A 20,804-nucleotide genomic window follows, 5' to 3' on the forward strand; every position below is an offset into this window, starting at 1 on the left:
GGAGCGTCCGGGGGAGGGGGGGCAGCGGGAGGCAGGAGAGAATAAAGGGAGACAGTCAAGAGAAAAAGCCAGAAGACGGGGATCCCACCCGGAGGGGGGCAAAGCGCTGGCAGGGGAGGGAGGAAGCTGTGAGCAGTGTCAGCCACCCCCCCCCGCCCCCCCGGAGAGGTGGGGAGAGCTGGATGGGGGGGGCACGCGTGCTGGGAAGCCATTCGCAGAGCGGGAATGAAACGCTTTCTAGCATCCGGTGGAGGGGCCAGCATGTTGCCCGGTGCAGGGTCTGGCTGTCAGAATGGACCGGTATCGCCTGGACCGGGCCAGGAGGAGTTGTGCTGAGCGTGCCACCCTGGGCTGGGCGTGCCCCATGCCACGCTGCTCTGGGTCAGAGTCGCCCTGCCCCCCAGTCTCCGTGGCAGTCCTTCCCCGCCAGGGCGGGTCTCCATGGGTATGCCTACCCTGCAGGGTTCGAACTTGGGCTCAAGCCGAACCCACTCCTGTCTACACACAAATCGTGCTAGCCCAGGGCTTGGACCCCGGCTCCGGACCCCCCAGGGGCGGAGGGTCCAAACCGGAGTCAAGCCGGGACCCTGTTGCTTTGCAGTGTAGATGCCCTGGGAGCCCGCCGAAGGTGTCCAAGAATCCCACGGGCTGACTCTCTTTGTCCTCTCCCTCGAGGGCCCCCGGACTCCCCCTTGCCCCCCCTGCTCAGCTCCGGGCACTTTCTCCGAGGCCGTTCCCAGGATGCTCTAGGGCCCCCGAGCCAGGGGTGCTGCTCACAAGGCTGCCAAGGGGCGGCTCCCTGCGTTACCGCGCTGACAGCCTCCCTCACCTTCCGCCTGTCCCGTCGACCCCTCGGTTTTTGAGGGGGTCATCAGCTTCTTCCGGCGGTGCTTCTTCCTGTCAATCATGGGTGAAGGAGGCGGGTCTTTGCCGCTGGGGCTGGAGCTGGACACCCCTTCTCCGGCCAGGGACCCCTCTGCAGAGAGACAGGGGCGGGAGAAGTCACCCCACGTCTCTCCCATCTTCCGACCCTCCCCGCCCCCCCCCGGTGCCTGGAGAACCCCACTGGCATTCTCAGGGATTGGGAGCCAGCCACCGCCTCAGGCTCTGGAGAGGGATTTCTGCGGGCCCCTGGGCGCAATCGGGGCTCCAGGTTCTAGGTATCAGCCAATCTCTGGGGTCCTTGGGCAGCAAACAGCCGGGGTTTACCTGAAACATTAGCGCCTCCATCACCAGAGGTCCTGCTGGGAGCCCAGAGTGCCCCACAGCCGCCACGTACCCCCCAGTGGCCTTCCCTGCCCCCTTGCCGCTCGCCGGCCGTTGGCGAGGGATGCCGGGCGCTTCAGGGGGCAGCGCCGAACCTACCCCCGCCGGAGGTCTTGGTGCTGGCTGCCGAAGCGCAACGCTGGAGTGGCCGGTCCGTCTTCCCTGAGGCCTTGGCTGCTCGTTCTGTCGGGATGGTCAGCGCCGCCGGGGAGAGGCTAGCTGTGGGGAGAGAAGGGGAGCTGAGGGGTCTCCCCAAAGCGGAGGACCCTGGATCCAGCCGAGACAGCGCGCTGGGCTCGTATGATGACATATGGACCCACCGTGCACCAGTGAGCACAGCTAAGAAGCAACCCACTGGGCCACTAGGTGTCACCGTTGAGCTGTGTTCGATGGCTGGGCACAGGGCTCGGGCTGGGGGGGCCTGGAGTCACCCCAGAATGCCAGACCCTCCTGGGGCACCCAGCCCAGCCTCCCTCTCTGTCGCAACAGCCCCAAGTGCCCCAGCAAGAGCCAGCCCCCCTCCCAGCTGCCCCCCCCGTTGTGCCAGCCTTCCCTACACACACGAGCATCAGGCCGCCCCCCCTCCCCCCGCCTCCCTCACTTCCCTGTGGGCTCGGCAGCAGGGAGACGCCCAGGCCACCCTCCACCCACGGTCCAGGCACTGATGCCCCGGCTGGGAGGTGGCATGGGCTGGGTCCCCGCACAGAGCTGGGCCCTGCGGTCACTTACCGCCACCCTCGGGCGTCGGTCCCCCGCTCACGTCCCGCAGCAGGCCGTTGATGCTGGAGGAGGGGCTGCAGGCGGAGATGGCCCTGGGTGGGCGCTTGCCGGGCACCTTGACGGTGGTGCGCAGGAGGTCCATCCCCTTCCCGTGGGTGCTGTGAATGTAATCCTGGGGGGAGACAGGGAGTCACCGCAAAGCCCCCGGGCAGCCGCGGATCTAACTCCACCCGGCTCTCCGCCCTGTGTGCCCATCCCCACGGCGCCTGGCCTGGCCCCAGCCCACTACGGCGGGGTGGTATCCCCTCTCCCCTGGCGGGACGGTGCAGATTGGCCCCTGGTCCCGAGTGCTGGAGCTCAGCGGGCCCGGGGGAGATGGGGGAACCAGGAGAGCCGCTGAGTGAGCAACATCTGGCCGGGGGGCTGCTGATCTCGGAGCCAGGAAGCAGCTGGCACCCCCGGCCCCCTGCTCATGGCAGTCGGCTCAGCTGGGCAGAGCCCTGGCGCGGGGGGCGTGGCCAGGCACTTACGTTGATGCTGGGGTGGTAGAAGAGGAGGCCGTTGCTGGACAGGGTCACGTATTTCTTCTTCCACTCCTTGTTGAGGGAATTGCCACTGCGTTTCAGCAGGAAGCTCTGGGGGGAGTGAGGCAGGTTAGCCAAGGCCGGGAGGTGGGGGACTGCTGGTCATTTATGGAGCCCGTCCAGCCCTGAGGCACCTCCTCCCGCCGGCCTCGGCACGGACCCCGTGCCCTTCCCGGGGCTGCCTGCCGGCGGCTCGCAGAGTGTGTTATCCCTGCCAAGGAGGGCCCCCCCCATTTTACAGAAGGGGAAACTGAGGCACAGACTGAGGCTATGCCGGGTCACCCAGCCAGCCGGTGGCTGAGCTGGGAATAAAACCCAGGTCGCCTGGGTCCCGGTCCAGTGTTCTGTTCACCAGGCCACCACCTTCTCCCAGGGACCCCCGCGGCCGGTATCCCGCTCCGGGAGGGCCAGGGAGGTGGAGACAGCGTTTGCCCATGTGTGCAGTGGGCTGGCTGGGTGCACAAATGCCAGGGAGGCTGAGCTGAAGCCATGAGATCTGTGTGCATCCCCAGGTGTTGTGTTCCTGGGTGGGCATGCGTGTGCCGGGGGTGTTTGTGTGCACGCAGGGTGTGTGTGTTTGCTCTGTGTGTGTGTGTGTTTGTTGGGTGTGTGTTTGCTGGGGGGTGTGTGCGGGTGTGTGTTTGCTGGGGGTGTGTGTGCGGGTGTGTGTTTGCTGTGCGTGCGTGTGTTTGTTGGGTGTGTGTTTGCTGGGGGTGTGTGTGTGCGGGTGTGTGTTTGCTGGGGGGGTGTGCGGGTGTGTGTTTGCTGGGGGTGTTTGCTCGGTGTGTGTTTGTGTGTTTGCTGGGGGGTTGTTGGCTGGGTGTGTGTTTTCTGGGGTTGTGTGTGTGTGCATTTGTGGGGTGTGTCTGCTGGGGGGCTGTTTGCTCTGTGTGTTTGCTCGGGGTGTGTGTGTTTTCTGGGAGTGTGTTTGCTCTGTATGTGTGTGTTGGCTGGGGTTCTGTGTGTGCGTTTGCTCTGTGTGTTTGCTGGGTGTGTGTTTGCTCTGTGTGCGTGTGTGTGTTTGCTGGGGGTGTGTTTGCTCTGTATGTGTGTGTTGGCTGGGTGTGTGTTTGCTGGGGTTGTGTGTGTGTGCGTTTGCTCTGTGTGTTTGCTGGGTGTGTGTTGCTCTGTGTGCGTGTGTGTGTTTGCTGGGGGTGTGTTTGCTCTGTACGTGTGTGTTGGCTGGGTGTGTGTTTGTTGGGGTTGTGTGTGTGTGTGCGTTTGCTGGGTGCGTTTGCTCTCTGTGTGTGTGTGTGCGTTTGCTGGGTGTGTGCTTGAGGGTGTCGCTGTGGCGAAGGAAAGTCCTGGGTGCACCTCTCGGGCACTGGGGGGATGCCAGCTGCCAGGTGGCGAGGGGGCCCGGCTGTGCCCGCGGCTCTCACCTGTTTGATTGGGATGGCGCGGCCGCTGCCTGTGCTGTCCCCTCTGCTCTCCAGGCTCCTCTTCTCCGAATCGCTCCCCCGGCGGTTCTGCAACGTGACAAGGAGCCCTCAGCTAAAGGAATGTGGCCCCCAGGGGCACCACTGAGCCGGCCCCAGGGCGCGTCGCTGTCCCGCCCCCAGGGGGCACCACTGAACCATCCCCAGGGCGTGTCGCTGTCCCGCCCCCAGGGGGTACCACTGAACCGTCCCCAGGGCGTGTCGCTGTCCCGCCCCCCAGGGGGTACCACTGAGCCGTCCCCAGGGCACGTCGCTGTCCCACCCCCGGGGGCTCCACTGAGCCTGCCCCAGGGCACGTCGCTGTCCCACCCCCGGGGGCACCATTGAGCCGTCCCCAGGGGGCACCACTGAGCTGGTCCCAGGGCACGTCGCTGTCCCGCCCCCAGGGGGCACCACTGAGCCGGCCCCAGGACACGCCGCTGTCCTGTCCCAGCCCCAGGGGGCGCCACTGAGCTGGCTGGGAGCCAAACCCACATGCCCATGCCCCACCTTCCCATGGGTTCCCAACCCCGGGCGGCTGTGGTGCATGGCTGTAGCCCACAGCGGTGTGTGGCCAGAGCGGCACGGGGCTCAGGGGAACGGCACCGTCAGACGCGCCCGGGCGGGAGCTCCGGAGATGGGGCGAGGCTCACCGTGAAGAGGCTGGTGCGGCGCTTGGCCCCGCGGTGCAGGGAGCTGGGGGTGCCGATCCCGACCGAGCCTTCGCTCCGCAGCTCGCGGTGGCTGATGTTGGGCGTAGACGGCAAGGAGGAGGAGTAATCGCTCGTGTGGCCTCCATTACTGGCCTGGAAAAGAGCCCCGGGCACCTGGCGTCAGCATCCCCCGGCCCGGAGCCACCTGCTGTCCATGGGCCCCTTTTCCCCTGGGCCACGGAAATGCCCCCCTCTGACGGCTCCTTCTCCCCGACGGGCTGGGGCCCAGGGAGCGCAGTGAGTATGTGGGGGTTTAGGGGTTAGAGGGGCGGGGGCGGGACTCCTGGGTTCTGTCCCCAGCTCTGGGAGGGGAGTAGGGTCTAGTGGTTAAAGCAGTAGGGCCTGGGAGTTAGGGTTTTATTCTCTGCCTATAACCTCGCCCCCCCCCCCCCACAGTCCCCCAGGGCCAGGGCAGTGACAGCTTTTCCTATTGCCCCCCCGCCCACGGCATGCTTGTCCCAGTTGCCCTGGTTCAGCGGGGAGATGGGGCCCAGCTGGGCACTGTGGTGCCCTTGGGGCTGGAACTGGCCCAGCCGCCGGCTCCATGAAAGGGGCTGCAGGCCTGGAGGCGGCTGAGGCTGGGGAGGGGGTGCCCCTGGTGCTGCGGTGCCCCCCGCTGGCTAAGGGAGGCACTGGCTGCTGCCGCTGGCCGTACCTGCCCAGGGTGGATCCCGCCCACGGGCGTGGAGGCTGCCGAGTGGCTGGGGGTGCTGGGCAGGGACTTGCAGGAGGCCAGGAGCTGCTGCTGCTTCTTCAGAGTGACGACCTTTTGGGCCACTGGGAGGGGAAGGAAAGTCCCGTGAGAGACAGGGAGCCACGCGGACCCCGCCCCCCGAGGGAGAGCCCCCCCAGCCACGGTTAGAGGGATCCCCAGGGGACACACGGCCCCAGCCATGGCCATGGGGACCCCCAGGGAGACAGACCATCCCAGCCACGGCCACAGGGACCCCCCCGAGGGAGAGCCCACCCCAGCCACGGTTAGAGGGACCCCCAGGGGACACACAGCCCCAGCCACTGCCAGGGGGACCCCCAGGGAGACAGACCATCCCAGCCACGGCCACAGGGACCACCCCCCTCCCATCCCAGCTAAAGCCAGGGGGACCCCCCAGGGGACACACAGCCCCAGCCACTGCCAGGGGGACCCCCAGGGAGACAGACCATCCCAGCCACAGCCACAGGGACCACCCCCCTCCCATCCCAGCTAAAGCCAGGGGGACCCCCAGGGAGTCAGACCATCCCAGCCACAGCCACAGGGACCACCCCCCTCCCATCCCAGCTAAAGCCAGGGGGACCCCCCAGGGGACACACAGCCCCAGCCACTGCCAGGGGGACCCCCAGGGAGACAGACCATCCCAGCCACAGCCACAGGGACCACCCCCCTCCCATCCCAGCTAAAGCCAGGGGGACCCCCAGGGAGACAGACCATCCCAGCCACAGCCACAGGGACCACCCCCCTCCCATCCCAGCTAAAGCCAGGGGGACCCCCAGGGGACACACAGCCCCAGCCACTGCCAGGGGGACCCCCAGGGAGACAGACCATCCCAGCCACAGCCACAGGGACCACCCCCCTCCCATCCCAGCTAAAGCCAGGGGGACCCCCCAGGGGGAGAGCCCACCCCAGCCACGGCCACAGGGATCCATGGGGGAACAAACCACCCCAGCCCCGGCCACCTAGACCCCGCCTCGGGTCCCGGCCCAGCCCTTGGGTGAAAGGGAAGGAGCAGCGGGGGCCCCGTGGGGCAGACCCCCCTGGCCAGCGGTTACCCTCACTGAAGACCCGGTCGACGTTGAGGCCGTAGGTGGCGCAGGTCTCGTAGTAGAGACAGCGTCTCATGTCGCCGCAGAGCGCCCGGGCCTGCGGGTCCTCGATCACCCGGGGGTTGGTGGAGCTGATCTTGTCTGGGGGGCGGGAGAAAGAACGGCCCCTTCTCACCCGGACGGACGGACCGAGGGACGCCGGGGTGGACAGGCACCACCCAGCTCCGCACCACCGCCCCCCTCTGGCGGCCGGGCGCCACCCCCCGCGAGGGGCCTCGGGGCTGGGATCAAGTCAGGGAGGGGGAAAGACGCGCGGCGCGTGGAGGGTTAACGCCCCACACACCAGACACAGCTCTCGGGTCTGGATCCTGGGGGCCACCGGAGCCAGGGCTGGCTGCGAGGGGAGAGCGCCCCCTAGTGACCACGCCCCGCTCCCCGCAGCGCCCCCTAGTGACCCCCGCCCCGCTCCCCGCAGCGCAGCGCCCCCTAGTGACCCCCATCCCCGCTCCCTGTGTACAGAGCCCCCTAGTGACCCCCGCCCGGCTCCCCGCAGCGCCCCCTAGTGACCCCCGCCCCGCTCCCCGCAGCGCAGGGCCCCCTAGTGACCCCCATCCCCGCTCCCCGCAGCGCAGGGCCCCCCAGTGACCCCCATCCCCGCTCCCTGTGTACAGAGCCCCCTAGTGACCCCGCCCCGCTCCCCGCAGCGCAGGGCCCCCTAGTGACCCCCCACCCCGCTCCCCGCAGCGCAGGGCCCCCCAGTGACCCCCATCCCCGCTCCCCGCAGCGCAGGGCCCCCTAGTGACCCCCCACCCCGCTCCCCGCAGCGCAGGGCCCCCTAGTGACCCCTATCCCCGCTCCCTGTGTACAGAGCCCCCTAGTGACCCCCGCCCCGCTCCCCGCAGCGCAGGGCCCCCCAGTGACCCCCATCCCCGCTCCCTGTGTACAGAGCCCCCTAGTGACCCCGCCCCGCTCCGTGCAGCGCAGGGCCCCCTAGTGACCCCCATCCCCGCTCCCCGCAGCGCAGGGCCCCCCAGTGACCCCCATCCCCGCTCCCTGTGTACAGAGCCCCCTAGTGACCCCGCCCCGCTCCCTGTGTACAGAGCCCCCTAGTGACCCCGCCCCGCTCCCCGCAGCGCAGGGCCCACTAGTGACCCCCATCCCCGCTCCCTGTGTACAGAGCCCCCTAGTGACCCCGCCCCGCTCCCTGTGTACAGAGCCCCCTAGTGACCCCGCCCCGCTCCCCGCAGCGCAGGGCCCCCTAGTGACCCCCCACCCCGCTCCCCGCAGCGCAGGGCCCCCTAGTGACCCCTATCCCCGCTCCCTGTGTACAGAGCCCCCTAGTGACCCCCCACCCCGCTCCCCGCAGCGCAGGGCCCCCTAGTGACCCCTATCCCCGCTCCCTGTGTACAGAGCCCCCTAGTGACCCCCGCCCCGCTCCCCGCAGCGCAGGGCCCCCTAGTGACCCCCATCCCCGCTCCCCGCAGCGCAGGGCCCCCCAGTGACCCCCATCCCCGCTCCCTGTGTACAGAGCCCCCTAGTGACCCCGCCCCGCTCCCTGTGTACAGAGCCCCCTAGTGACCCCGCCCCGCTCCCCGCAGCGCAGGGCCCACTAGTGACCCCCATCCCCGCTCCCTGTGTACAGAGCCCCCTAGTGACCCCCGCCCTGCTCCCCGCAGCGCAGGGCCCCCCAGTGACCCCCATCCCCGCTCCCTGTGTACAGATCCCCCTAGTGACCCCGCCCCGCTCCGTGCAGCCCAGGGCCCCCTAGTGACCCCGCCCCGCTCCCCGCAGCGCAGCGCCCCCTAGTGACCCCCACCCCGCTCCCTCTGTACAGAGCCCCCTAGTGACCTCCGCCCCGCTCCCCGCAGCGCAGGGCCCCCTAGTGACCCCCTGCCCCGCTCCCTCTGTACAGAGCCCCCTAGTGACCCCCGCCCCGCTCCCCGCAGCGCAGGGCCCCCTAGTGACCCCCCGCCCCGCTCCCTGTGTACAGAGCCCTCTAGTGACCCCCACCCTGCTCCCCACAGCAAAGCACCCCCTAGTGACCCCCTGCCCTGCTCCCTGTGTACAGAGCCCCCTAGTGACCCCCCGCCCCGCTCCCCGCAGTGCAGCGCCCCCTAGTGACCCCCACCCCGCTCCCTCTGTACAGAGCCCCCTAGTGACCCCGCCCCGCTCCCCGCAGCGCAGCGCCCCCTAGTGACCCCCTGCCCCGCTCCCTCTGTACAGAGCCCCCTAGTGACCCCCGCCCCGCTCCCTGCAGCACAGCGCCCCCTAGTGACCCCCTGCCCTGCTCCCTGTGTACAGAGCCCCCTAGTGACCCCCGCCCCGCTCCCTGTGTACAGAGCCCCCTAGTGACCCCCACCCCGCTCCCTCTGTACAGAGCCCCCTAGTGACCCCCACCCCGCTCCCCGCAGCGCAGCGCCCCCTAGTGACCCCCCGCCCCACTCCCTGTGTACAGAGCCCCCTAGTGACCCCCGCCCCTCTCCCCGCAGCGCAGGGCCCCCTAGTGACCCCGCCCCGCTCCCCGCAGTGCAGGGCCCCCTAGTGACCCCCACCCCGCTCCCTCTGTACAGAGCCCCCTAGTGACCCCCGCCCCGCTCCCTGCAGCACAGCGCCCCCTAGTGACCCCCGCCCCGCTCCCCGCAGCACAGCGCCCCCTAGTGACCCCCACCCCGCTCCCTGTGTACAGAGCCTCCTAATGACCGCCTCCCCGCTTCCCGCAGCACAGCGCCCCCTGCTGAGCCCCCTTCCTCATTGCAGCCCCTGGGATTGGCTCAGATATCCACCACCTACCGCGTGATGGCCTGCAGCAAGCGCCCACTCTGGGCATGTCCCCTTCCCTGCCCCTCCCCGGGGCCCCAGCCCTGCCCACACCCCACTCACCCTGCGTGCCCACCAGGGCCACGGCCACCTCCGAGGGGCTGCGGTAGCCAGTCAGGAGGCTGTAGTACTGCGAGACCTCCTGGAAGCTGGCTTCATTCTCCAGGCTGAACACAAAGACCACGGCATCCACCCAGCTGGCAAACTGTGTGTGTGGGGGGGAGAGAGAGCGGGAAGGGGGGTTGGCTCTCTGTGCCGGGGGCAGGAATCCCCAACACAGCACCAGGGAACCCCCGCCCGCCCCCGCCTTGATGCCAGACCCGCGGGGGCGTCTCGGGAGTGGAGACACCGGGAGCCAGGGATCAGCCGCGGGAGCATCCAGTGCCCTGCGTTACCCCACCCCCCCCAGCTGTGGCTGATCCCCCCCCTGGTCCTCCCCCAGTGGTTACCTTGGCATCCGGGGCACCCCCTTCCTCTCGGATCAGTAACAGGTGACTCTGCCCGTCCACCACCAGTTCCTTCTTGAACTGTCCGCCTGGATCCAGAGAGAGGGGGAGAGAGCAAGCGCTGAGCACGGCCCCTGTGCCCGATGGCCCCTGCCTGCCCGCGCCAGGTGTGATGAAGTGGGACCGTTCTTAATGTTTCTTCCGAATAGTGTGGGGGTGCCTCAGTTTCCCCTAGGCAGTTCTTAAGTATCTAGGGAGTGGGGTAAGGGTGTATGATCATTGCAGAGCCCTAGAGGGCAGGTGTGTGCAGGGGTCTGGACACAGAGAATGGCTGACACCCTGTTTCCTGGCAACTGATGGCCTGGGCCCTTCTCCCCTGCAAGGTGAGAGCTAAAGGGTTGGAGAACAAAGGAATCAGGTGCCCTCATGGCCTGGGAAAGGGACAAAGCCCAGAGGAGGAGGGGCTGGAGAGAGTTTCAGTTTGGGGCTGACTACATGGAGTGAAGGGCAGACGTGGTTGTCTGGCTCACTGCCCCCCAAAATGGACCCAGCTGAGGGGTCCCGTTCTCTGCACCTACAAGCTCTGTGTTAGACCATGTGCCTGTCGTCTAATAAACCTTCTGTTTTATTGGCTGGCTGAGAGTCACGTCTGACTGCGGAGTCCGCCTGGGCAGACTCGCTGTCGGAAGCACAGAGAGGGGCAGGGGAGGCTGGAGGCTCTGGGGTCAGCCCCAGGAAGGTGGAGCCGGGGGAGCTGTGTGTCCTGCAGACAGGCTGCTCCCAGAGAGGAGACTTCCCCAGAGTCCTGACTGGCTTCGTAGGGAGCAGTCCCAGAGCATCGCCCGGGGACTTCGTGACACCAGGCTTAGCTCCCTCCCGAGCACAGGCAGCCTCATCCCAGTGCTCGGGGGAGGCGTTTGTTTGGGTCACAAAATCAGCCCCCGAGGTGACATAAAGCTCAAGTCACTGGCCTCTGCTCAGAAGTCCTAGCAGGGGGCTGCGGGTCGGGAGTGAGGGGCACCGGCAGAGCTGGGGGGAGCCCAGGGCTGGGTAGCAGGGGGCTGTGGGTCGGGAGTGAGGGGCGCCGGCAGAGCTGCCAGTGCCATGCACCCCCCAGCAGGGTCGGGCCTGTGGACTACGGAAGCAAAGAGGACATTGGAGGCTGAAGCCTCCTGGACCCAGGCCCCGTGTGTGGACGGGCCGGGGGCTCATGGCTGCAACTGCCCAGTTGCTGGCCCTGGTGACTTAGCCTCTGTGTCTAATCTGGGCACATTCGGGCTCTGGGCAATGGCCGGGGGGAAGCTGCCACCAGCTCTTCGTGCCCAGCCTGTCAGCTGTGCGGGATTCAATCGGGGCCATTGTCTGCAGCTCCCTCGGTGCCAGCAGCTGGCCCAGTGCCCTGCCCCCACCCCACCCCCGGGCCTGGGGGGCTGGCAGCAGCTTCCCATTGGGAGAACGGAGGGGTGGGAGATGGGGATCCACCGAGCCAGCCAGGGGGGCCCAGGTGGGACAGAGCCAAGGCTGGGTGCTTCCCACAATGTACCTGATGGGGCCCTCTCACCTGGGGCTAGCGGGGGAGGAGGGGAGAGGTCAGGGTGCCCAGCTGGGACATGCCCAGTTAGGAGAAAATCCAGGTATGGCAAAAATTAGGCTGACGGGCACATTCAGACTCCGAAATGGGCACGGTCTGGTCATAGTGGCAGGATCTGGCCGCAGAACCAGCACAATCTGGCCATGGAACTGGCAGGATCTGGCCATGGAACCGGCACAGTTTGGCCGTGGAACCGCCAGGGCCTGGCCACGGAATCGGCACAGTTTGGCCATGGAAGCACCAAGATCTGGCCACGGAACCGCCAGGGCCTGGCCACGGAACCGGCACAGTTTGGCCGTGGAAGCACCAAGATCTGGCCACGGAACCGCCAGGACCTGGCCACGGAACCGGCACAGTTTGGCCATGGAAGCACCAAGATCTGGCCACGGAACCGCCAGGACCTGGCCACGGAACCGGCACGTTCTCCGCTCTGCTGGCTGGATGCCCAGGCCCGAGGGAAGAGTTGGATTTACCGCCCCCGACATGCCCCTGATGGTCTCTGCAGGGCCCTAAAGGAGCGGAGCAGCCCGAGGCAGGGCCAGACCAGGGTGGGCCCCCCTCCCCGCCCTGGCACTCACTCTCGGCTGGCTCCAGGCCCAGGTAGGAGCCGGTGAGGAAGCGATGGACGAGGGCCGACTTCCCGCTCTTCATGCTGCCCAGGACGCCCTGGGAGGCCAAAGGGCAGAGGTCATGGCAGGCCATGCTCAGTCCTGTGCTAGACAGTGCCCCCCCGTCCCCCCCGTCCCCCCCACTCCAGTCACGCCCACTCCCCCACAAGCACAGCCCCCAGGGGTCACTGGCCAAAGTGTTGAGCCAGTGCCCAGCCCGCCCCCCTAGGGGGAAGGAGCTCCTCTGTGTCCGGGGGCCCCATGCACCCCCAATCCCTCCCCCAGCCCCCATGGGGCGGGGGGGGGGGGCCAGGGCTCTCTGCTGCCCCCTGTGGCTGGGCTGGGAGCGCCACGTGTCCTGGAGCAGGCCTGGGGTGGCATCCGACTCCACAGCCCACCCGGGCGCAACCCACAGCACAAGTCACGGGGCCTCTGAGCTCGGGCACCTGAACCAAGGCCAAATGTGAGCTGCCAGGCTCGGTGCCATGAGGCATTAAGGGTGAAATGGGCTAGCAGGGGGCTGCGGGTGGGGACTGAGGGGCACCAGCAGAGCTGGGGGGGGCAGGATCCCAAGACTGGGGGCTATGGGTAGGGATTGAGGGGCACCGCAGAGCTGGGGGAAGCCCAGGACTGGGGGCTGCGGGTCGGGATCGAGGGGCACCGCAGAGCTGGGAGGGGGAGCAAAGGGCTGGGCTAGCAGGGGGCTGCAGGTTGTGATTGAGGGGCACCAGCAGAGCTGTGGGGGGGACCCCAGGGCTGCAGGTCAGGACTGAGGGGCACCCAGTGGGCGGGGGGGGAGGAAGCCAGGGCTGGGGGATGGGATTGAGGGGCACTGGCAGAATGGTGGGCAGATGGCGGGGAGGGAGCCAGGGCTGGGGGTCATGATTGAGGGGCACCCGGTGGGCGGGGGGGGGAGGGAGCCAGGGCTGTGGGTCGTGATTGAGGGGCACCCAGTGGGCGGCGGGGGAGGGAGCCAGGGCTGGGGGTTGGGATTGAGGGGCACCCAGTGGGCGGCGGGGGAGGGAGCCAGGGCTGGGGGTCGGGATTGAGGGGCACCAGCAGAACGGTGGTGTGGGGGGGACCCAGGCCTCGGGGTCAGGTCTCACTGCCATAAATCCCATGTTTCCGTACGTCCCGCTGCTCGGTGGCTGGGGGGGGCGACGAGACACCTACCAGTCTGAGCTCCGGGATGGAGCGGCTGAGGGTCCATTCCTGGCTGTTTGCTATGGCCTCTGAGGAGAGAAAGAAAGGGGGCATGAGACCCACGGAGATGCCCGGTGGGCCAGGCAGCTCAGTGCTGGCTCCCGCTCCCCCCGGCTACAGAGCCCCAGCCCGCTGTGATAAAGGGACGGACCCGGCTCTGAACCACCAGGGAGTTTGGGGCAGAGGGCTCGGATCCCGCCATGGCACCGGGTCCCCCGGGCAGAGAGGCGACGGTCATCAGGGCCAGTCTCCCAGCCACGCGCACCAGAACAAAAGGCAGCTCTGTGCGCCCTTGCGGTAGGGCGGGCAGCTGCCAACCGGCCCTGGCAGGAGCCGCGCGGGGGCAACGCCACCCCGGAGGAGAAGGACGGGGCCTGAGGGAGCGAGCGTCGCAAGGGGACGGAAGAGGAGGTGACGGTGGGAGCACAAAGGGCTGGCATGAGCCAACGGCAGGCCTGGGCGAGTGCGTGGGTCCCAGCCAGGTGCCAGTTCTTCCACGGAGCCAGGCGGGCACCGTGCATTCCTAGTGCAAAGGCCTTGAGCCCGGAGTGATGGGCACGTCTGAGAGAGAGACAGATGGGGTGTATGGGGATAGATAGATGGAGGAGTGGAGGAATGGGGGGTGTGTGTGTGTGTGTGTGTGTTTAACCCTTTCCATGCTGCACGTCTCCCGAATGCCCTTGCTCTGCCGGGCTGATCGTTCCATTAACGCTTATTACTGTGGCCTGAGCCCCGTTTCCCGCAGAGCTGCCCCGAGACGGATCCGCTGGCTCCTTCCCGCCCAGTCCCGCTCCCCGGCCGGCTGGGCCGCGGACGCAGGCCGTGGCTCGCGGTTGGCTCTGTGCCGCTGACAGACCGACAGGCCCCACTTCCCCTGCTGCTGATGCATTGCGCTGCGCCTGGGGGAGGCTGGCTCCGCTTGATGTTTCACGGCGCCTTGGGCAGCTGGTGGGTGCCAGGTCTGCGGGGGCGGGCCAGGGACGGATGCATGAGCAGCCACTCAAGACCACCCTGCCGACCTGAACAGCAGCGCCTCCCCGAGCAGGCCAGGACGCGGCTCCGGGTTCACTCGGGGCTGGAGTGACACGGAGAGAGACAGGGACGGGAGCAGGGGCATTTACATCGAGGATCTGAGCGTTGTTGGCACCCGGGGCCCGATCCTCCCCTGCCTCTAACCTTGGGCCCAACACTGCACTCTGGCGTCTTTACACCAGCCAGACTGGTGCAAAGGGGCCTTGAGGCAGGCGCCGGGGGTCCGGATCAGGCCCCCTCGGTGCGTACCCAGCTGCCGTCATCCAGTGCTGCCCTGGCCAACGGGGCACGCCGCTCTGCTTCGGGAGCAGTTCCCCCGTGCTGCGGTCAGTATTACCCCCCACTGCTGGGGAGGGGGGAACGGAGGCAGGGGAGAGGGCTGTGCCAGCCTGGGGACGGCAGGGCCTGGAGCCTGGGTCTTTACATTGGAAGCTGAATGGAGCCACGGGGCGCCCGGACGCGGAGCCGCGGCACAGAGAGGCTATTTACACACAGGCCTGGCTGCTCGGGGAGACACTGGGTTATTGAGCCCTGGATGACAGAGGCACGGATCAGCGGCTGGAGAGCGGCGCGGGAAAGCGACCGGAGCAAAACTCCATCGCGGCATTTACATGAGGGGTCCCCACGGCCCCGGGATCTGCCACCACGGCACCACCCCACAGACCCCCCCGGCTCCGGACGCAACAGCGTGGACGTGGTCCTGGGCTACACTGTGCATACTGCCCCATATACACTGCTGTGCATCACAAACACGACAGATACCAGCCCCATATATACCCCACTGCCCCGTATAGCCCAGCATGGATCCAGGACCCAGTCTCACTATATGTACTAGCCCCATATATACGGCACCCCTCCCCATGTAGACCAGCATGGATGCCGCCCCTGTGGAAAGCGAGGGCGGCATCCACCCGGTGCTGTGTCTGGCTGGATTTGACTCCCAGTGACGGGGTCTTGCCTGCGAAGCAGACAGCTGGGGGGCAGGGGGGGGTGTTAATGTCCTTTCTCTGCCGGTTTGCCCCAGCCCAGGGTCTGGGCTCCAGGGCAGGTGACTCTGGGGCGACTCTGGGCCCAGGCGGCCGCCGGTGGGACAGGCCCTGCCACGGGCTGCGCCCAGCCGGGCTCCACGGCACCGCACGGCGGAACTCGCTCCGTCTCTCTGTTACCATGGAACTGTTGCTAAGCAACAGTGCCCAGCGCGTTGCCGAGCGACCCAGAGAGACAAGGGCCAAGGCTACAGGCCCGCTGGCTCTGGATTCCTGGAGCTGAGGGTGTTGCCTGACAGCCAGATTCCCGTGGGTGCAGCCACGCTGGCCGCTGGCCCCACGTTGGACGGCTTCCAGCTGGTGCCACCCCACTCCAACCAGCTGAGAGCCCCGCCACCCCCACCTAGGGGCGTCTCTCACTCATGCCCTGGCCCCTGATGGAGGATGCTACCCGACCCTCCTAACCTCCTGGTCAGGCACGTCCGTGGCTATCTTGTCGGGTTCCCATATGGTTCCCAGCACCACCTGATCTGAACACCTCACGCTCTTCAAACCCTCCATCCAGTCCCGTTCTCCCCCCCCCCCCCGGTGAGGTATGGGGAGTGTTATCCCTGTTTTTAAGATGGGGAAACTGAGGCACAGAATAGCTAAGTGACTTGCCCGAGGTGGTAGAGCAAAGGGCATCAAATCCGGCTCTCCGAAGCGCCCTCACCACTGGGCCGGCCCTCTTCTCCAGGGAGGACTTTTTCAAAGGCACTCAGGAGGAAGAGCAGACCAAGCCCCAGTGAAAGCCAGTTGTGTGCCTAACTTCCTTAGGAACCTCTGACTATCCCAGTGCTGCAGGGACACAGGGACAGATGGGGAGGGCGGGCAGGAGACCAGTAAACTGCCCCCCATCCATCGTATCAGGGAGACACCAGAAAGCAGGGGCAAAGGTCTGGGTTAGCCGAAGAATCCAGCGAGGCTGTCTCTGCCATCCGCCCTCCTCTCCCCCCGCGGCTGCCTTGACTCAGTGATTGCCTGGTGCCGTGAGTCACAGCGACAGGCTTGGCTCTCTCTGCCCCGGACTGGTGCCATCATCTCGGATTGTTATGTAAGTGCAGCTCGAACAGTCACCAAAGGAGGTCGCTTGCCATGGCCCCCCGAACACACCGACGACGGGACTCTAGCCCAAAACTGAGCAGACACAACCAGCGTGGGCCTCCTTGGATGCCCCACGCTGGCAAGGATGCAAAATCTGGATTGCTCATGGCCTGCCCCGAAGCTGGGAAGCTACTGGGGTTCAGAGCAGAGGCGGGGAACCCCTGGGCTCCGAGTATTCAGGAACCACCAGCCCTGAACGAGGCAGATGCCCCGACCTCTCAGTTAGGGGCTGGACGGGAAGCCTGGATCCCGGGAAGCGGCCAGGCCAATCCTCAAAGAAATCATGCTCTTGGGTAGCTCCTGATGCCCCCCACTCAGACCCACACTGCTCCCTACGGGCACATGGCACCAGCTCTGCACCCTGCCCCCTTGCCCAGGCCTCACGGGAGACGCTGCCCCCTGCTGGGGACACAGTCACATGTGAGGGATTGCGGCCTGCGATAAGGACTGGGCCGGGGCAGCAGCAGGGACCGCCTGCAGCAGAGCAGGGAGCTCGGGACTGAGCCTCAGACGCTGCCCCCCCCGGCCGTGCCCAGATGGCAAACACAACGCCAAGCTTGCAGGTGGGGGGGAGGGAGGTGGAGGGAGGGCAGGCAGCCCCCCTCCCCCTCCTCCCTGGCACATGGCCCTTGGGTGACAGCATCAAACGGGCTGGGAGAAGCCACAGTCTGGCACCTGCAGGCAGCCACTGGATCGGTCGCGCTTGGCTGGGCACCTGACAAGTGTCACTGAGCTTTCCCCTGACACAACCCGCCCCCCACCCTTAGTGTTAACGAAGGAGAATCCCAGCACCAATTAGAGCAGGACCATGGGCAACAGCACAGTGAACGCCCTTCGAGGTTTCTGCCATGCAGCTTTGCCGGGGCTCGGAGGAAACCAGTGCAGGGCAGGCTGCCTGGGGTTGATCCCGGGGCTGTACATCACTTTGGGTTGGAGAGCTACAACCGCCCCGCTTCCTTTTGCACCACTTCAGCCACCGTCTGTTTGCTCCCTTGTCTCGACAGCCCCCCCAGAGAGAAGCACCCAACATTTGCTGGGCTCTTCTGATAATCCAGCCGTGGGGGGGGGGGGTCACCCCGGGCTATTCAGGTGCCTCGAAAGGACCTGAGCTCTTTTGAAAGCCTGGCCCCAGATGAAGTGCTGGAGAACTACGTCACAGCCGGATGGGTCCCGCCAGCCAGGACTTTCCCTGATGCCCTTTGGCTCAGCGGCATGCCGCCACCTGGACCCGTGGCAGCCAGACGGGACCTAATTCTCCTTTGCCCCCGGTCGGGGCAAATCGCTGCTTGGTGGATTCGGTCTCCCTTTGCCCTGAAGGATGCTCGATCGGGGCCCCGCCCTGGAAGCCGGGCGTGCACGTACCGGGCTGGGCAGCGCGCGTGCAAAGTGTCCGTGCAGCACTTCAAAGTCGTGCAAAGAGGCGTGTGCACCTTTATCCGCGACAGGGAGCAAAGGGGCTGCTGACCCCCCCCCTCCCGCCCCGGCAGGCCTTTCGTAAGCTATTGGAGCAAGGCTCAGCCACCGTATGGCTGGGCACATCCTGCCTCGGCCCTAGTAACAACCCTCCCCGGCTATGACATCACCCCTCCCCCAGCCTGATTGGTGCGGAACCGCTCAAGCAGCAAGTCAGCTCCCGCGACTGGGGCAAACTCAGCCGCCGCGATTGGCCCGGCAGGTTCGGCATCTTGCTCCCAGCAGCCGCCAATATCTGCTGCGCGGTGGGAAGAAAAGCCCAGCATGCACCTGGCCAGCGGGGCACTGCTGCACGTGGGGCGGGGGCTGGGATTCCTTCCTGACCCCCGGGGGCCGAGAGATCAGCGTAGGCCCTGGAACGTGAGAGCTGACTGCCCCAGCCCCCGGCTGCCAGGGCTGCAAGACAAATCTGATTAGCAGGAAAGGAATTAGCCAGCTGGCTTTGAAAGCCCCCGCCCCCAGCTCCAGGTCCTCATCACAGGGCGAGCTGGCCCTTTAAGGGGAGCAGGGATTTATCCCCCTTCCCAAGTGAGGGGAGGGGCTCAGGTCAGTCCCTTTAGGGCCAGAGGGCCTGCAGGGATCAGGCGACACCTGGCCCAGGTGTGGCTGAGCCCGCCTCCCCTTAAAGGGCCAGCTCACCCTGTGACAGTCCTAAGGAGGGATTCAGAGCAGTGGTCACGGGCGGGAGCCGAGGGCTGAGGGCAAAGCAGGGCTCTTGCTCTCCGGAGGATGCTAAAGCCTGAGATACGGCCATGGAATTTAGGCACCTAACTCCCACTGAAACCAATGGGAGTTAGGCACTTACATACCATTGAGGATCTAGGCCTTCATCTCTATTGCTCTGGGATAGCCGGGAAAGAAGGCCGTCCTAGCCACTCGCAATCTACGCCCCTTGGGATGGAGGGCAGGGGCTTGGCACAAGGGCACGGAACCACCAGCCACGGGCAGGGCTGGGGAGACGCCGCCGTGGCTGGAGGATGATCCGTGCCAACGGTTCCAGCTTGGGCTCTCTCTTTCTGTCGGGCCTGCCTGCTGTCTCTTTGGGGAAAGAACCATACTGCACCCAGGGTAACGGCCCCAATCCCCGACTAGGGTCTCCTGGCACAACCACAGTTCAGAGAGATAATGACTGTTGGCTGTGGTACAGTGCCCACCTCACAAAACCCATTGCCACGCTGGGCATTGGGCTTGTCAGCTGCTTCAGCAGGGAGCACAGAGCGAGCTCCCCTCTGGAGCCCGGAGAGGGTTCCCCAGGGCTGAGGGATATCGGCCGTGGGCGGTTTGGGTAACTTACACTGGCGCTGCCCGGGGCGTCCCATAGTGGGGGCTTGGGCCCAGATCCTAACAAGGTATTGAGGTGCCTAATGAGGATCTGGGCTTTGGCCCTCCAAGGTGGCCAGGCTGGCACTGAGTTGAGACCAGAAGGAACCAGTGTGGGCATCTAGGCTGACCTGCCAGAGGCTCTTCCCCTGGGATTCCTACGTCCAGCCCATATCTGGTGGGTGAGCTAGAACATGTTCCCACCGAGGCTGAGATTCTCCAAAAGCAGGTCGGGTACCTGCTGACACCCCTTGGCTCCAACACCCAGAGATTTCCAAAATCCCAGCCCTACCTAGCTCCTCCCAGAGCCCTCGTTCCAGCAGACGCACGGTGCTGAGGCGAGAGAAACAAGGGAATGAGCACCTGACAGCCCAGACCTGTTGTGTGTCTCCCCGCTGTGCCCCCACGGGCAGGCAGCCAGCGCCCCATTACGCCCCAAATGCTGGAGCTGAGCTCCCCTGTGCCGGGAGGAGGAGGGGCACCGCCATGCGATGTGTGTGTGGCTCTGTGGCTGATGGAAGCCAACAGCTCCCTCGGTGCCACGGTGCCCAGACAAAACACCTTTTTAATCCCCCTCTGCAATCCCTTCCCCGCCGCGTGCTCTGTCTGTCTAGGCCTCCTGCCGGTCGCTTCTCCCAGGCTGCGGCGTTTGAAATGCCAGTCAGCGGAGATCAAAGGCAAGCCTGGCTGTTACAGAACCGGCGTGCCACGGGGACGCCGTCCCTGATTAGCACCCCCGCTGCGTGGAGGGGGAGCCGACGCAGGGCATCAAAGGGACTGGCGCAGGGATGCCTGGGCGTTCATGTCTATATGCTGGATCTGCCAGGCAGGGATGGCCAGGTCCCTGTCGCCGCATGCTGTGTGCCCGCCGGGACATGGCACGAACCCCCTGGCTCCCTGCCTTCAGGACAGGCCAGTGTCCCCCTCTGCCAGCAGGTAGGTTGTGCCGCAGAAAGCCTTCCGGAGACCAAGGCCTGGCTCTGCTCTGCCCCCTTGTTCACCCAGCCGGGTCGCCCGCCTCATGCTTCTGTGCTTCTGATTCCCTCTCGTTCCTCAGCCTCAGGAACAGCTCCCCGGGGCCGGGCAGGCGGCTACTGATACGACCCGTTTGGGCTGGAAGGGGCACTGTACGTCTTATTAACCCGTCGCTGCAGGGAACCAAGGGGCAGTGAGGTCTAGTGGGTAGAGGCTCTCCCCGGGGTCTAAGGACACTTGGGTTCTGTTCCCAGCCTTCCCACTGCCTTTGGGCAGGTCACGACGCTGCTCTGTGCCCCAGTTTACCTGCCTGTACTAATGGGGGTAATGATATTTAGCTCTTTTGTAAAGTGAAAAAAAAACCTGCCCCGTGCCTCAGTTTCCCCTCCCACTCTTAGCCATCTAAACCATGAGCTCTTGGGATCAGGGAATATCTCTCAGTCTGTGTTTGTACAGCACCTAGCACAATGCTCCCCCCCTCCACTAGCTGTTACCGTAACACATCTAAATAACGCTAGAGGAGCACTTCCATGCTCAGGCGTTTTCACCAAAAAGCCCAGCTGAGCTGCCCTGGACTTTTCCTGCATTTGCTCGTCACGGGAAGGGAGGGTGGCCTTCTTTAGCCCTAAACAAGGCCTTGGTTCCTTCCAGCCTAGGTGCTCCCTGTTTATCACCATGGTGCTGGGAGGTGCTTAGAAGCTGCCCTCAGCTGAGTCACCTTAGATCCAAAGCCATTAAAGCTGACGGGTGG

At 66.2% G+C, this 20,804-nt stretch overlaps 1 protein-coding gene across 3 annotated transcripts in view; it reads right to left on the minus strand.

The window, feature by feature from the left end:
- The window catches only part of AGAP2 (ArfGAP with GTPase domain, ankyrin repeat and PH domain 2), a 39,455-nt gene that overhangs the window by 6,354 nt on the left and 12,297 nt on the right, over window positions 1–20,804 (minus strand). For 2 of the 3 annotated variants that reach the window (XM_073318626.2, XM_073318624.2), the window contains exons 2-13: window positions 13,095–13,153; window positions 11,892–11,979; window positions 9,726–9,811; window positions 9,340–9,481; window positions 6,466–6,600; window positions 5,357–5,478; window positions 4,642–4,794; window positions 3,953–4,039; window positions 2,517–2,621; window positions 1,996–2,158; window positions 1,366–1,485; window positions 830–976 (exon numbers count right to left, since the gene is read on the minus strand). In XM_073318626.2, coding sequence (XP_073174727.2) covers window positions 830–976; window positions 1,366–1,485; window positions 1,996–2,158; window positions 2,517–2,621; window positions 3,953–4,039; window positions 4,642–4,794; window positions 5,357–5,478; window positions 6,466–6,600; window positions 9,340–9,481; window positions 9,726–9,811; window positions 11,892–11,979; window positions 13,095–13,153 — 1,407 coding nt within the window. Of the gene's footprint in view, window positions 1–829; window positions 977–1,365; window positions 1,486–1,995; window positions 2,159–2,516; window positions 2,622–3,952; window positions 4,040–4,641; window positions 4,795–5,356; window positions 5,479–6,465; window positions 6,601–9,339; window positions 9,482–9,725; window positions 9,812–11,891; window positions 11,980–13,094; window positions 13,154–13,275; window positions 13,287–20,804 lie in introns of those variants that run through there. The other variant, XM_073318627.2, reaches the window with a different exon arrangement.

This window comes from Lepidochelys kempii, chromosome 20 (assembly GCF_965140285.1).
Source record: "Lepidochelys kempii isolate rLepKem1 chromosome 20, rLepKem1.hap1, whole genome shotgun sequence".
Taxonomy (NCBI): Eukaryota; Metazoa; Chordata; order Testudines; family Cheloniidae; genus Lepidochelys; species Lepidochelys kempii.